The sequence below is a fragment of the Pygoscelis adeliae genome, unplaced genomic scaffold, assembly GCF_000699105.1.
Source record: "Pygoscelis adeliae isolate BGI_AS28 unplaced genomic scaffold, ASM69910v1 Scaffold318, whole genome shotgun sequence".
Lineage (NCBI taxonomy): Eukaryota > Metazoa > Chordata > Aves > Sphenisciformes > Spheniscidae > Pygoscelis > Pygoscelis adeliae.
The window spans coordinates 330655-346748 of record NW_008825430.1 but is presented as its reverse complement, the minus strand read 5'-3'; the positions used below and the strand labels follow the sequence as shown (position 1 = coordinate 346748).

The 16094-nt window shown below is 48.5% G+C and overlaps 1 protein-coding gene across 1 annotated transcript in view; it reads right to left on the bottom strand.

Moving 5' to 3' along the window:
- Window positions 1-615: 615 nt before the first annotated feature.
- The window catches only part of FAH (fumarylacetoacetate hydrolase (fumarylacetoacetase)), a 17193-nt gene continuing 1714 nt past the window's right edge, over window positions 616-16094 (bottom strand). Inside the window, exons 2-14 of the mRNA XM_009330893.1 lie at window positions 15139-15249; window positions 14376-14497; window positions 13170-13219; window positions 11538-11628; window positions 10900-10997; window positions 10593-10645; window positions 9062-9161; window positions 8233-8363; window positions 7388-7463; window positions 6734-6780; window positions 5669-5770; window positions 4453-4570; window positions 616-726 (exon numbers count right to left, since the gene is read on the bottom strand). Coding sequence (XP_009329168.1) covers window positions 647-726; window positions 4453-4570; window positions 5669-5770; window positions 6734-6780; window positions 7388-7463; window positions 8233-8363; window positions 9062-9161; window positions 10593-10645; window positions 10900-10997; window positions 11538-11628; window positions 13170-13219; window positions 14376-14497; window positions 15139-15249 — 1179 coding nt within the window. The 3' untranslated portion in view covers window positions 616-646. The remainder of the gene's footprint in view (window positions 727-4452; window positions 4571-5668; window positions 5771-6733; window positions 6781-7387; window positions 7464-8232; window positions 8364-9061; window positions 9162-10592; window positions 10646-10899; window positions 10998-11537; window positions 11629-13169; window positions 13220-14375; window positions 14498-15138; window positions 15250-16094) is intronic.

The window sequence follows — 16094 nt, the reverse complement described above, 5'->3', positions numbered from 1 at the left end:
GGGGATCACTGCAGCCTTCAACCTTGCACTTCCCCCTTCCCGCCAGGGAAGCTGGGATGTGGGATGAGAGAAATGGGGAATTCCCTCCTCTCAAACCAGGGCACGATGCATCTCCGTGCTCTCTTTTGAGGGGTGCCCCGACGCAGACTCCCAGCTCAGGGGCACGGAGAGTTGCCTCTGCTTGTGCAAGGGCAGGAGGAGCAGGGACACCCCCTGCTCCCGGGGCAGGGGGAGGGCGGCAGCTGCAGGTTGCAACCTGCTGGGGTTTATTTCCAGGAACTCATGGGCGCTGCAGTGGGAGGGTTGAACTCCAAAGCCTGTACAGTTTTCTTGAAAGTATTTTCATGTAAGTTTACTTGAAAGCCTCTTTTTATAATTATGAAAAAACTATTAATACAGTAGAAGAGTTAAGGATCTCACTTCCCATTTCAATCATTTTATTCTTATTCCAAGAATTTTAAGCTAGCGTTGAAATCCTTTTCTTATTGCACCAGAGAGCCACATTCATCTTTAAGTTATTTATTGATAATTAAAAATAATAAGATTCCAATCACCCATATAAAAATAATAAATCTGAATAAAGCAGCATGACTGTTAGAGGCAGGGAGAGAGATCCTCCTCCTCGGACGTCCCCTTACTCCAGTCATCATGGATCCGACAGGGCTGGAAGGATTTTTCCCGAGCACTGGCCGAATCCCACACGGAAGCCGTTGCCCTGGCAGTAACCTAGGGCCAGAAAACAACAGACAGCTTGTTCTGTAAGGACAGCAGGATTTTACCAGGAGTAAACATGAATAAAGGCATAAAGAGACCAAAAATGAGTGGAAACATTTCAGAAATGCAATGAGGGGTAAAAAAAAGAACACCTGGAAGAGTTCAAGTAGCCCAGGAATATAAAAAAAGAAAAAAGAAGCACAAAATGTTAAACGCAGCAATATGCAAGTTCAGTGAATATGATCAAAGAGCAAACATCTTGTTTGATGTGCAGTATTTCTGGTTTTAAATCTAACCTGCAGCATCATCAATCTAACTGGCAAGCTGATTTGCTGCCTGGTCCAGCCTTGCAATTAATAAAGTAAATCTGGACTCTCTGTCTGCAGCATTAGGACTGCTCTTGGGACATCGGGATGCTTATAGCCAGAAAGATGATCATTAAACCCCCTCAAACAGCAGGACCTACCCTTGCAGAATCTGTTTCGCTCCCTAAGATCAAGTAGTTTAGTTCCATGAGAAACTCAGCATCTGACTCAAAATATTCATTTATCCTCTATTATATAAACAGGCTTTGAAGGTCTGCTGACTGCTGCTGAAGTTACCGGCCTGTGACAACATCTCTAACTACAGGACGATCCAATCTCTCCCTGCTCCTGCGTGATGGGAGAGATGACATTAGGACGGAGATGCCGCAGCGCCTCTTGCCGCCACGGGCCAGCCGAGCTGCTCCAGAAACAGCGTCCGTTAGCAAAGCTGCAGATGAAGGAGGGGAGGGGACACAGCCAGGGGCTTATGGCCCATCTGGGAAGACCGTTCTGGGAAGAAACAGCTGAGGAGACCTACTGTAGCTCTCCGCTACAACAGCTGATCAAAGGAAGGACACAAGTGGCATATGCTGTATTTTAAGGACTGATTTCATAGTTAGAGATGGATTTTCCTAAAATAATAGAACACATCACCTTCCCTGCGTGTGATAAAAACCAGCTGCCTTCAAGAAGCCACGAGGGAACTGAACAGAACAGACCTTAACCCTAATTCCCACCCTTAGCACGGATCAGTGGAAACCTCCTCCGAGGAAGAGGAGGATGGGTGGGCTCAGGCTGCAGGGCAGCCAAAGTTATTGCGGCACGAAGAGAGACCCTGCCAGCTCTAACCCACAGTGCAGCTCTCACAGCCAGGCCGACACGGAGCTTTTCCAAGGACAGCAGTGTCTGTAAGTGCTTGCATAACAGCCTGCCCACAGACACCATCCCAGCATCTGCCGGGTAATCCTCATTCGTAAGCAATACTTGAGTAAGACACTTGCTTTAAGGCTCAGCTCAGTTTCCAGTTGTCTCATTAGGCTTCATTGCCAGCTTTCCTTCGAGCGCCGGCTTATTATTTCAGTCCAGTTTAGTTATCCGCGCTGTCAACTACAATTTAGAGCAGTACCAAGGAGCAACACATTTAACAAAGCAGGCTCTGTGCTGCCAGCAGCACTGGCCTGAGCAGAGTGCCAAGGAGCTACAGACAGACTTTTGCAGCTGGCTGCAGGACACCATCAGCAAACCTTCCCTTGCAATGGTCCCTCCCTGAGACGTGCTTCTTGGGAAAAATATATTTCTCTCGTTTTATGTGTTAGGGCTCTGAAATAGCTCCCACAAGGGGAGCGAGAACCCAAAGTTGAAATAGGAGACTAGACATTATGGGTTGGGCACTTGGCAAGAGCTAATGGCACAGCCTCGGGAGAGGATGCAATAGCGCTAGCTCTGCCTCAGGGGTGCCTTAAGACACTGGACCTGCCATACATCACTAAATAGGAGCAGATCCCAAGCTGTCCCAGCAGACAGCCCCAGCAGCACCTGGCTCTCACGAATGGTGCGATGCCCTGACCGCTACGATCACAAACTGTTGACAGTGTAAAATAGCACAGCGGACCGATTAACACGAGACCGTCCCACTGGGGCAACAGTGCCTTCATCCAGGTTGACAACAATGCCACCGTGCCCTTTAAAGATTAAAGACGTTGAGGATTTAAAGTATTTATTTAAGAAACAGCTTGTTCTGGGCGTGAAGAACAGCATGGGTGACAGTCTAGTCCCATTTGTCCCTCAGCTGGCCACCTTGTGCCAGCAGCTCCCAAACTGCAAGGTGCTCATTGCCAATAAGGATGTCAGCACGTAACTCCAAAGGGATGTTCATAATACCCCACTGTACCCTAATTTAGGGTTCCTGGCATAGTTACTGAAGGGAGATCTGCAACTCTGGAAGGCAATTGCTGGAGGAGTGCCTCTCTGCACGGAATGTATAGGGAGCCTATGGAGAGCAGCATCAGATGCCTACACATTGCAGCATGAGTAGTCGTTGGGTTGTTGGGCGGCTGAAGGATGTCAGAGGTATTGGGGACTCCTCGGTTTCATCATCTACAGCTCTCTCCAGTACATCTCAATCTCCAGTTGTCTCAGCATCATCTTCTGCAAAACTGGCAGCGCCTCACAGAGACATGATTTTCAAAGCTATTGCGAAGGCTGCCGGACAGGAGGCACTGGGGCTCTGGCTGCAGCACTGCCAGAACCGCTTATAGAGCTATCACTGGCAGACTGGAATACACCCATATATATATATATTATTTTTTTTATCACAAAAGAGTTCTTTTTGTTAAAAAAGTTGCTTTCGTTAAAAAGCTTTCTGAAAAAATGAGAAATTTTAGACTATTTTGACAAATAGGGCACGGGTATGTGAACACATACTAGCATCACACCGTCATGTCCTTCAGGTTGCCGCATAGACATTAGTCACTCACATTTTGTCTGCCCTAAGTCACATTTGTAAGTGTTTTCTCCTCGCTTGAGCCATTTTGTTCTCTGTGCAGGCTATTTCTGACCACATCAGCATGATGGAGTTGCTCAGAGCCCAGTGTGGCACTGGCTGGGTCTCATCTGATGCTGCGCAACATCCCACAAGATATTCTCTAAGAATTCAGTAGGCGACGTAGCAAAGACATACACAGGCTTGATTCAAAAGTTTCTCATGGCTGTTCTTGCCAAATATTTGCCACCTCAAAGTCGTAAAGGCGTTGACAAGATGAGAGGAAAGGAAAAAATAGATTTGTTTTGCACTAGTCTTTGGATTAAAAAGGAGTAGGAGTGGGATTTAGATCACAAAACACCGTGGTAGATTTTTAATTCATAAAATCCTTAGTTTATCAAGATGAAAATTAAAACCACGGCCCAGCATGAAACAGCTCTCAAGCACAGCCCTTTTCAGAAGGGCGCTGGTCAGCTGTTCTAGCAGGCTTCGTGCCCTTTCCCACATATTTGATTTGCAACACACTTCATTGAATATGCCTATGTTACAAATGAGACATTATTTGCAAAATAACTGTTTTCAGCATTCGCCAAGCTCTGCTCCACGTGCAAACTTGGACTGTGGTGGCAACAATACCTCAACTGCTTCTAGTCCCAGGATATTTTCGCCCATAAAGGCAAACCTACCTCCATCGTCCCCTTAGGACTCACGCACAGGCATAGCAAGATCATTAAGTACTTAGCAAAGCAAATAATCTAGTCCAGAAAGCATTTATTGCAGGGAAATTACTATCCACCTGCCTTTGCCGCCTGACAGGTAGGGTGGAAACAACCGTGCTTGCGCGGCAGGTATGTACAGAATAGGCCATGTCCCCGCCAGGCACTTACACTGCTGGCATCAATCTGGAAACATGTCCTTGGTGCGGTGTAAGAGCTGTTGTTCGGCCATTACCTGTCAAAATGATTTCATCTCCGTCCTGCAGGAATTTACGAGACTGTCCACTGCCAAGAGGGATTTCTTTTGTCCCGTTCCAGGACAGCTCCAGCATGGAGCCGAAGCTCTCCGGCTCCTGCAGCAAGAGTTCATAAACAAATAAACAACTTCTTAGTATCTGTCCTGCTGTTAAGCTACTTGCTGCTGGAAGCAGACACACAAGTACATTAGCTCTATAGAACAGAGTTTTGCTGTTGATTTAATTCATTGATACGTTGGCTTGCTTTCCGGCCTTTGCATTTTAATTGCTTGCCTCGCTATAAGCAGTCGTGCTTACAGCCCTTATCTGGTGTGTTTCGCACAGTGCTTAACCCTGGGAAAGTAGTTTGGGTCTGCTACACCAAGAATGGAAACAAATTGAGGGCACTTCTACAAATCCAGTGCTTTTACGTAGTCACGTTTCAGATTTTTATTTACATTTTGTTCTTCAGAAGAGCAAAGCTGGCAAATGTTTGTAAGTCTTTGGCGTCAATCTGCAGTACAGTAGTTTGAAGGAAGCAAAAAGCACTTCAGAAACGCTCAAAATGGAAGTATAGGTATCCCAGCTTGGAAACAACTTACCTGAGGCTGTCTGCCCGAACAGGATTTATATTTGATGTTTCAGAAAGTGCAAGTTACCCATATATTGCAACAACTGGCCGTATGGCAGTTCAAGGGGGATAACAGCTTGTGAAGTTAGCTCCAAATACGTAGTATTAGAGAAACTAAAAGTTATACCCATGCACCTTTTACCTTCTTCTCAGAAATAAAAAAGCTGCGTTTCATAGAGCGCAAATGGGCCACGTGGATGCTTGGGCACAGAAATTATTTTGCATCTGCAGTAAAATAGTTCTTAGGGAAAGGAGTACAGGAGAGACTAAAAGCTGCGTTTCATAGAGCGCAAATGGGCCACGTGGATGCTTGGGCACAGAAATTATTTTGCATCTGCAGTAAAATAGTTCTTAGGGAAAGGAGTACAGGAGAGACTAAAAAACAAAAACCAATAACAACAAAAAACCCGCCTCTTCTCCGTGCGATTTTGGGGCTACCAAAGCATCAACCCAAAGTGCCTAGGAAAGAACTGCAGATATTTTCATGGCTGCTCAAATCAAACAGGGCTTAGACCCAAAGCCCTGCTCAGTCGGTTTTGGACTGCTGACCAGTTCTCAGTGACTGTCATTATTTAAACACTTACGGGTCCACTGATTGTGCCGGAGGCCAGGAGATCTCCAGGTCTGAGGTTGCACCCGTTGATCGAATGATGAGCCAGCTGCTGTTTCATGGTCCAGTACATGTGCTGGAGGAAGGAGGAAGAGGAGCCTAAAGCAATGAAGGACAAACCTCTGGCGTGCCCTTAGGCTATGCAGAACGTATTGCATTCGCTGAATGATGCTGGTAAAACTGTCCCTAAAGAAAAGTTTCCTTATTTAATCAGGAACCTTCAGCAGCCTAAAAGCAACCTCCACAGTTACTTAGTGCTGCATTCTTGGTAGTTACTGTGGCCTGGCTGATGACCAGGAGCTCCTATGTACATATAAAATACATACTTCAACATGCAATTTAGTCCCTTAAAATTTCTCTTCTTTCAGCTGGATGTCATTTCTCCTCTTCTTCTTCTTTAAGGCCAGCACCGCTGACCCAGGATCCACGATTAGGTCCAGTATTTTAATGGCTTTATAGAAAAATCTCCTTATTACTGATTTGCTGACTACTCATTTACTGATTAAGGTAATTACTATGCAAAGAACCAAATGTGAATATAAAATTGATTGAGAAATTCTGCAGCTGGTACATATACCTCCCGGCTTCAATCAGCCTGTAGAGGCAGAGCCACCACGCTGCCTGCAGAGGGGCCGGGGCAGACCCAGGCTCGGAGCGGTGTCGCAGCAGCGAATCTGCATCTAAATTACCAGCTGCAACTGCAAAGCTGTATTGCACCTCGGCACGGCAAGAGGCAATTCCCTTTGCCTGCGAGTCCTCCGCTCTCACCGCTCCCTGCCAAATGAGCACGCCACTTACGATGCTCCGAGCACCCTAAACCGAGCAGCGGAAAGAGCTGCCCCCTTCTTCAGTGCTCAAGCGTTCAGGTGTTTCCATCTCAGTAGGGGTGAACTATCACCACCCTCCACTCTTTTCCCTCGGTCCCCTACACACACACACGCACCGGGTCTGATCTTCAGCTAATGCAAAAATCAGTGTTTGAAATTGCCTAAGGCTGGAGCTGATGGCATCAAACAAATAAAAGATACCGGAGTCTTACCTTGAAATTGGATCTGCATATAGTGGTTGGCATGCTCATTCCTTCTCCTGCAGAAAATAAAAAATAAGAAACAGGGAAGCAATTTGTTTGCGTTGGATGAATGATAATGCTGTTGGGGTCTTTTGATTTTACAGTGATAAAAGAAGCCTCCATCCATCTGTAATCCCTAGCAATAAACAAGTAATAACATTTTCTATCGACATGAAGGCCAGCGTTTCATAGAAAACAAGTGTGTGGATGGCACCGGGGTAGCATCAAGCTGCCCATTTCCTACTCTCTGCTCTACTACAGGAGCAACACCTGGACCTACAGGTCAGCAGGGCCACGAGCTGGGGGTCCGAGCTGGGTTAACATCTGAATCCCACATACGTCTGCTCTTTCCATGCCCTGCTTATCCCTGCCCATGCAGGCAGACCCCCCCAGGGACCCTCCTCATCGTAAGCTGATCATCTGGGAGGCATTCCCTCCTTGACACATTGCTGCACGGCCAACAGGGAGCATGAAGAGCTTTGCTTCTTTCTCTGACAGAGGCAATCCGGGCAAAGATGGAAAAGGAGGACCGCCGAGCCAAGAGCGAATTGTCTGAAATACGTGCTGGTTCTGCATTCCTTAATCGGCATTTTCAGCTTTATAACCCACTCAGCATTGCCGTACCTTTAATAGCAACAAAGAGCTTGATGTCAAAAGTGTAGGGTTCTTTATCCTGAAGGTAGGGCAGCGGCTTGGGATCCTAAAAACATATAAAAGGCACCACAGTCTAAACAAACAGAAAGGAAAAATTCCACGAGCCATCCCAGTGTCTCTTCGTTTAACCAGCCTGTGCTGCACACCCCATTTACTTCACCGTTGTTCGTGCTCAGATTATTGCTTTCCTTGCTCTCATGCACACGCTTTTAAAGATGTTTCTGAAGAGATGTGATATCCATATAATCCGATTCCCTTTTCTGCACGTGGGCTCCAAAAGCCCTCTCCATCATTACGGTGTGGATGTTAATCCAAAACAAATACAGTGCTAGCACACCTTAGCTCTGTGCCTGCGCAGAGAAGATGGTGAGTTCTCTGCAAGACTCCTCATTATCTTTTTCAATTTTAACTAAACGTCTACATAATGCAGACAACTGGAAATGCCTGAACAAAGTGTTTTGGCTTGAGTCCACTCTCTCTCCTCTGCTTGCTGGATGCTAAGTGCTACCAAACGCTAACAAGAAGCTCTCTGATCAGTTTATTTTCCAGGTGTTTTATAGGAGAAGATTTTTCTGCCCTGCTCAAGCAGGCGGGATGACAGCTCAGGGCACCATGTGCCAGCGCCAGTGACATCATTGAGCATTTGAACTCAGAGGGCCCAGGGTGCCTTCATATGTTTGGAAGCAGGATCACACTCGTAAACTCAATGCTTGGCATTGATACGGCTCAGCGATTTCTACTGATGGGACCTACCAGTTCTGCTGAGACTTTTCTAGCTCTGCTTTTCCTTTATCTCAACCCTTTCTCTTGCTAACCTGGACAGGGTTTGGCAACACGAATGGCATGAGAGCTTCCATGGTAACAACCCAAGGAGAGATGGTTGTGCCAAAGCTCTTGCTCAGGAACGGACCCAGAGGAATGTATTCCCATTTCTGGATGTCGCGGGCTAGGAAGAGAAAATTCAAAGCAATGCTGTTAAACACATCCTTGGAGTTGTGCAGCCATCACACCCGTGAGAGTAACATGGATTGGAAATGTTATCACCACCCTTTTAAAGCCATTGTGCCCAAATCCTCATTTAAATCCATCCCTTTCAGACCCTCAAAACAACTTTCTTGGACCAGCCAGATTAAGAAGAAAAGTCAGCTATAATTAAAACAAGTCAGGCCATCCCCATATAACCAGTATTTTTATCCCCAGTTTAGTTAATGCTTTTACACCCAGCTAATGGTCCGTGCCAGTCATAGGGCCAATTTCAACTAGTTAAATCTCTGCAAAGGCTGAGGGATTTGTGATTGCCAAATCCTTTTCCTACTCCTGACACTGAAATCAATCCTCTGTTGGAATCACCATTCTTAGGGCTGCTGCTCCACCCCTGCCCAGAAGAAACTAGACTGATATTAGCTCTTTCATAAGTAAATAAATCTTAATTAGGCAACAATTTCTGGTTCTACTGATTGATTGAAGATGGATTGAGATAGAGCCTGAGAAACGCAGACAGCATTTCATTTTCATCCCTTTCAACCGTACCCAGTGGTTTCAGTGATCGCTATTCTACTATTAGAATACATAATTTGTCCCTATCTAAGGCTTCCCGTGATGCTGTAACCCCCTCTCCAGGCAGGCTCCCCCAGCACCGATTACCGCTCCAGTCATTCATAAGGACCATCCCAAAGATGTGCTCCTGGGCTCTGCTGATAGGAATTGGCTCCCCATACTTGTTTCCAGGACCTACAAAGAACGCCTGAAATTGAAAAGCAAAATGTTGACTAAGGAAGTTTTTGCAGCTAAAAATCTTTACTGCACAGAGGGTTACACGCACGGGCAACAGAGGTTGGGCAGGATGGGATCTTTGCATCATTTCCCGTAGACAATTAGACAAATTCCCATGGCCTACTCCCTCTTTCTTCCCCTCCATGAAGCTGGCAGGCTTGAAACACGTAAGAGCGCTGCGTTGCTAAGAGACAGTCGTTAAACAAGGGCATGACGTTGTCAAAATGCAGGAGCAAAAATGGTCCCTCCTAATTACAATCCGGATGCAGAACAGGTTTGCCCACTGAAGTGACTCTGTTTGCTGCAGACGGTGAACACAAAAGAGTTTAAAGTCGTCCGAGGGGATGCTGAAGGCGGCTGGAGCCTGTCATGACAGCGGGGAAGAGGAGGCAGGTGGAGAAGTGTGCCCGCTAAGTAGAACAGGTCGTGAACTGGGTGCCTGCGCTTGCTCCCTTAGAAAATGTACAGCCCGAGCGGGTGGCAGAGAATTCTACAGGGAATCTCAGTTGTCTCTTTCTGCCGACAATACGGAAGTTTTTTCTTCCAAAGCCTTCATCAGTCCAAACCCGCTCTCACAGCAGCCAGCGGTAAAACTCAGGCTGCAAAGCAGAGGCACGGCAGCACTTCGTGTACCCCACTTTATGGGACTGCCTCCCACCGTATAGCATTGATCTGCAAAGCGTACAGCGTTAAAGGCTTTCAGTTCATTATTAGTACCATTTCCCTTAATATTAGACTTCGTCCATGGGTTGGTTTTATTTTTAAAGGGGAGAGATGGGGAATAAATCATATAAAAATTATATAAATCTTATAAATCATAATGAACAATCCTATAAAACTCTCCCTTCTGGACCACACTAAGCCACAAGAAGATGGACCTTGCAAGGATGTTTTGTTACAACACCCGCAGCACAGCTTTCATCTCTCCAGCCAGAAGGACGAGGAGTTTGAACTGCCCTCCCAAGAACTCACGGCTTCCTCTGCTCTAGACTCCAGGCGCAGACAGCCTGTACTTCCAAAATCCCCAGCGTCCATTAAAAGATCCTGGCTGCAGTGCAGAGGGAACTGCTAACCAGATAACGGGCTGTGGTGGCTAATAAAAAGACTTATGCCTGCCTGCTTCCAGACTGCTGCACTAGGGCTCAGATTTGGCCAGGCGAGCTGCTTCCAGCCTGAAAACTGTATTAGCAAACCACTCAATGAGCTAATGCACGCTGCAACTCGTCCGAAGGGAAGGTTTCCTCCACAGAAATCTTTATTGCCCGCTGCACAGACTGCTCAGAGGGAAACATAGGAATGGACCTTCCGAGACATTCATTTTAGAAGCAGCTAAACCTACCTTTTCTTCCCTGTTTCTATTTTAATGTTTTTCAAGTGGTAGGGAAAAAAAGCCCCATCTTACCATTTCTAACTCGATATCCAGACGCTTACAAGCGCCAAACGCTGGAGGTTTATCTGTGGGTAGAAGAAAGAGTATTTGACGACAGGGAATCAGGTAGGGAAATGAAAGGAACAGCCAGAAGAAACAGAGCAGCTGATGCCGCCTGGCACGCAAACACAAGATGGACTTAATTCAGGGCTTTCTCTTGCCCTGACCCCAGGCTGGGCTTTAGACAAGGCACCCCAAACCCTTCCTCTCCACTACTCTATGATGTGGAGGAAAAATAAAAGAAATAAGAAGCCACATTAAAAACCTACCACGGACTCACCATTGTCAGGTCTCACTTGCCCCACAGGTCTCCGGATGGGCGTCCCAGACACCACAACGGACGATGCCCGGCCGTGATAACCCACAGGTAAGTGCAGCCTTGTGAAAGAGCATCACAGAGCGCGGGTTGGCTGTGTAGCCGTCGCCATCCAGAGCAGCTTTTTGGGGTGGAAGCACCACAGGGGTGCGAGGTACGAGGAGAGAGCTCTGCATAGATGGGCGCGGATATTTGCACCTTACTTGCTCTGATATAAAGACGTGAGCAAACTATAATCCAAAGCCAGGTAGCAGTCTTAATGCACTTCTGTGCCACTGCTCCACTTAATTCCTTGGAGCTTAAACCCTGCTTTCTTGTCACTCAGCAAAAAACAATTTCTTAGATAAATCTGTCTTTGAACCAGAGGGCTGCATCAGAATTGGTGCGGCTGCTGCAACGAAATGCAGTGCAGACTCGGCTAAGGCTGGGGAAATGTAGTTTTCGGTTCTGGTATTGAACTCTTGACAGTACAGATTCTCATCTGCTATGAACTGAAATCAGTATTTTCCTGAAAGACTACTCAGATCTTTAAAAAAATTATACATATGTACAGATAAGCATGCAAAATAATGCTGCACCAGAGAAAAACCTGAACTACCCACCAGTTCGGCATCAAAGCGTTCTCCTTCCCCCTGAACATGATCCCAACGTTTGTGGCATGTTGGCGTGAAGAATAGAAGTCAGTGTAATCTCCTGCATGAAAAGAAACCCATAAAATAGGGATCAATGGTAGGAAAGTCCCTCATCTGCTGGGGCTAAAGCACATCATACGCTGCTGGCAATGAAAAGAGCAGAAAAGGAGACAGCAAGAGCGTTAAGCAGAGGCATGTAGCAACATTTAGTATTATTAGCATGGGGATGTAATTAATAGCATAAAGATGATGATTAACAGTTCAGCTATAAATTATGCAGAGAAAACTGGCCTTTTATTTGAAGCCTCCAATAGAGGAGAGGGGGGGAAAAGCACAAGGACATGGAGCGGCAGCCGGCTTTCCAGCGGCGAGCCAAGTCCCGCTGCTCTTTTCGTCTTGCCGGCGGCACCCAGCTGGAGGGAACCGGCTCATGCTCAGGACATCTGCTGCCCTCTGCTGCCATCCCCGGCAAACAGCGCCCCACCGGCCAGATTCATGGGAAAGCGGAGGGTTTGGGGGAAAAAACCTCGACTTCGGGAGGGGGCATTTACATTACATCAGGTTGTTTTGCAAGCCCGGGAAGTTATCTTGCAGCCCCAGCAGAGGATACAGCCAGTGCCTGCTCTCAGGACAAGCACGAACCATGCCCAGGACAGAGCTGAACATCAGTATAGCGGAAACCTAAATAACTTGCCGCTGCGGGATACGGCCAACGTCGTACTGCCAGGGCAGCGCTCCCGCTCACAGCGCTCACGAGTGCTAGGAGCCAGCGATTTTGTGACAAGACATATTCAACCTGAAGCTATTTGCAGGAAGGTATCACATCTATGGAAACTCGTCACAGTTCCTCTGGGCCCGGCTAGACTTTGTCCCAAACCAGGGCTGCGCCCCACGGGAGCCAAAAGCCCAGCGGGAACAGGACTTGGCCGGGAAATGGGCAAGTTCACGTCCCTGCTCCTGTGAAGGTCACATCCCTCGAGTGATTTGGATCAAGTCGGTTTGGGTCCAAATATAAATTTCTGCTAGAAAAAGGAAAATGTTTATATATCTATATGGATGCACTCGCTCCAAAGCAGTCCATGGCCTCATGGGAGCGGAGGTAAGATCTGGGATGCAGAGTAATAGTCTGGGAGTGGAGGCTCATGCTTGTTTATGAGGCTATGCCGGAGCATCCGCCTTGCAAAACTTAGGAAGATCTGAATTATTTTCTGATGGCAAATGGGGAAAATGTTGGTAACGGAACAAGTATTTCTTCCCTGGCTCTAGTCACAAAGGCCTTTGGTGATGCCAATCTGATGACAAGAGTTGGCCTTTGGTGATGCCAGTCTGATGACAAGAGTTATGTGGCACCAGACAACCCTGATTTAGTGAAAATTGCATCCAGGAATTTTCTGGCTGCTATCGAGCTTCCCCAGGCTTTTATTCTTGTGCCACAGACAGCACCTACCTTTCATTATGTACAATAATCTACTTCTGGCTCCTGCAAAACCCATTCCCTGTCACAGCTATGATCTGTTTGTCTGAGCAAGCTGGAAATAAAGCAGCTTCTCCAGGCGGGAGCAAAGGGCAGTGCTGAGCAGCCCTCGGCTGCGGGAGACTCACCGATGTGGGCTGGCAGGTGCATTGTTGCAGAAGCTTGAGGTACAAATGCTCTGAAATGAAAAATGACGACTTCAGCTCTCAGAAAACTTGCAGCTCTCGCCTGTAAGTGGTTTGTAAGCGTGTAAGAGACTGACTCTCTCCCCTAGCTCCTTCCTTAATTTATTTTGCAAAGCCTTGCAGCAAAAAAAACGTTGCAGAAAAACTAAGATGCCTGCACAAGCTGCTGTTACTGGGATGGTTACGACCGAAAGGAGCATCCGTCAGGGTGCGAGCGGGAAGGGAGGCACACCTGAGGCGAGCTGGCTGGTTTCCCAAGGGGCACAGAGAAACACCCCATGCCCATGCACACAGCTGAGCAAGCCACCGCTGCCTCTGCTGCCTGGAAAGGATGATTTTATGGGACGCAGTTCTCGGGGTGCCCGATTCAAACTGCTGGGCCTGCTCGGGGAAGGTCCCCGTGTCAAGCAGCGGTTCAACCCCTCTCCTGCACACGTGTGCCTAAATCACCCCGGCAAGGCAGGGAGGAACGGCTCCTGCTTGCTGCCAGGGCGGGCGCTTGCAGCGTTTAAAGCATCACTCCGGACAAATAAGAAGGTGTGTGATTAATGGACACACACGTTTTCCATCAGCGCAGCACGGAGCAGAGCACAGTCCTCCCCTCCCACTCCTACACCAGCGTGCTGCCCTGTATCTGAAGCCGATGTGCGACAACAGATCCGGTTTTAGCAAAGTCAGGCGGTTCCTGAGGAGCAATTGGAGGGGGTCTCCCCACGCCAGAAGATGCTCCAGGCGGGACAGGCAGGGCAGTGCTGGGGGAGGTGGGAGAGGTGGAGACCCTTGCAGCCACATCTTCATCGAAGGCCATGGTGGAGGGGATGTGGTCAGAGAGCCAGCCTGGCCCCACGCCTGCCCAGCTCAGCCCTCCACAGAGAGGCAGCAGGTCTGGGCACACCCCAGGGCAGAGCTCGGTGTTCCCAGGCGGATGGTGACACCCTGGATCGGCGGGCAGTTAAAGGATTAATCAGAGACATAACTAAGAGAAGGAAGCTCTCAATATGCTCAAACTAATTAATTAATTCCCATGTAAGTGGCAGGTGGCCACGTTCAGACCTTCGACTTTGGTGCCTTGGATCGCCGAGTGATCCAGGTGATGCAGGGCACAGCTGAAAGGTCACTGCGCGCCGCAGCCACTCTCGGCTCCCTCACCTTCTCCGCAGCTCCGCGTTGTCCCTCAGGGCCGGCTCGCCGGCTGACAGCAGCTTCTGGAGAAAAGCCCTCGCCTCCGTCCACGCCGCCCGGCCCAGCCCCATGAAGGCGTTCAGGGTAGGCTGACAAGGCGACACAGAGAGGTGGGGCGGCAGGTAAAAGGCCACGTTTTGCTTAACCTTTGCGTGCGTGGAAGATGTCCTGCACTTTCATCCCGGGGTTGAACGCCTGCGGGCTGGGGTTACGCGGCGGTGGCTGCCCAGATTGCCCATCCTCCCTGTTCGTAACTGCCTGCGCTCCCGTCCTCCCACCACAAGTCCTCTGAAGCAGGACCCGCTGCATGTTTGCCACATGCCCATCCTAACATGCTAATTCAGACCTTAGCGGCTTTGGTATCTCAACTAGCTATGACCAGAGGTCATCTGTATTTACCTTTACCCTTAACAGAACCTCGCTGTCAATAACATCCCATCCGATTCCTTCCCATGAAGTGTTGAAGGCACAAGCGGGATTGAAGTGATGTTTAGGCTTTGTGTCAGCCCCCTGCGTTGCCAAAGTCTGATGAAACTTTCAGCGACAATGTCCTTTGGGCCCCCCATGCCTCTGCTCTCCTTGCTATCGCAGGTGTTTTCCCTGTAAGCAGAGCCCACCCAACGACCCATTTCCAGTTCATGTTCATTATCTCACCACAAGTTGCTGAAATCCCTTATGGAATATTTCTAAAATGTGCGTAGAAATTAGAGCAACAGACTCTGATAAATACCTGGTCAAAGACATGCTGATGTTTGGCAAGAGCTGGTCCATTGAACAGATGTTTAATGACACTCAGATCCAAAATCTGGTCTCCAATCGCTACCCCGAGCCTGTGCCTGGGCTGCAAAGCAGCGAGAGGAGGTGGGGAAGAGAAGAAAAGTTTATGCTTGTACCCACGAATCTTCCACAGAGGGCATGGGGGAAGACAGTGACCACAGAGAGTTTTATCCATCAGGGACAAGGGTCTGATACCACAGCAACTGACCGTTAAAAGCTAGTTGATGAGACTGGCTGCTGGAAAACGTTAAGACCTAGAGGCAGAGCATCACTGCAGACGCCCTGCAGACCTTGAGGGGTGGGAGAGAGCCTTCTCCTCATCCCCATCTTCTGGGGGAAGGATAGGACAACAAGCAGAGGTTTCTTTCCCTGCTCCCTTTCTCCCAGAAGTATTTGCCCACCCTCATTAATGACAAGCATCGCAGAATAAGCCCATACATCTGAAATACGCTGTGAAGTAGGAAAACGCTATTCCTCCTTCCACAGGCAGGGAACGGAAGCATAGACACGCTATGGGCAGGATCGATCTCATCCCCATAACCACGTAATTGGAGAGAGAAATAGGCATTTCTGCGCCACCATTCCTCCCCAGAAGACGAAGGGTGCTCTGGACTCCACTGACGATACCGGGAACGCAGCGCATCTTGCTCAGCCACGTTATTTCTGTACCACGCCGAATGAGGCCGCCCTGCACAAGCCATCCTCGCGCCGCGCAAGGAGCCCAGGACTTGCATGCAAACCCTAGTCTAGATCCTCGCTACAGGAACAGCTTCCCACATGTACTGTAGATTGCGGCTGCATTCACCGGACAGATGCAACCTAAGACACAAAGGCCCTGTTCATCCACCGCAGCTCTCGCAGGGCCGGCGCCAAGCGCGTGCGGAGCCGGCGGCGATGGCGGGGGGCGGC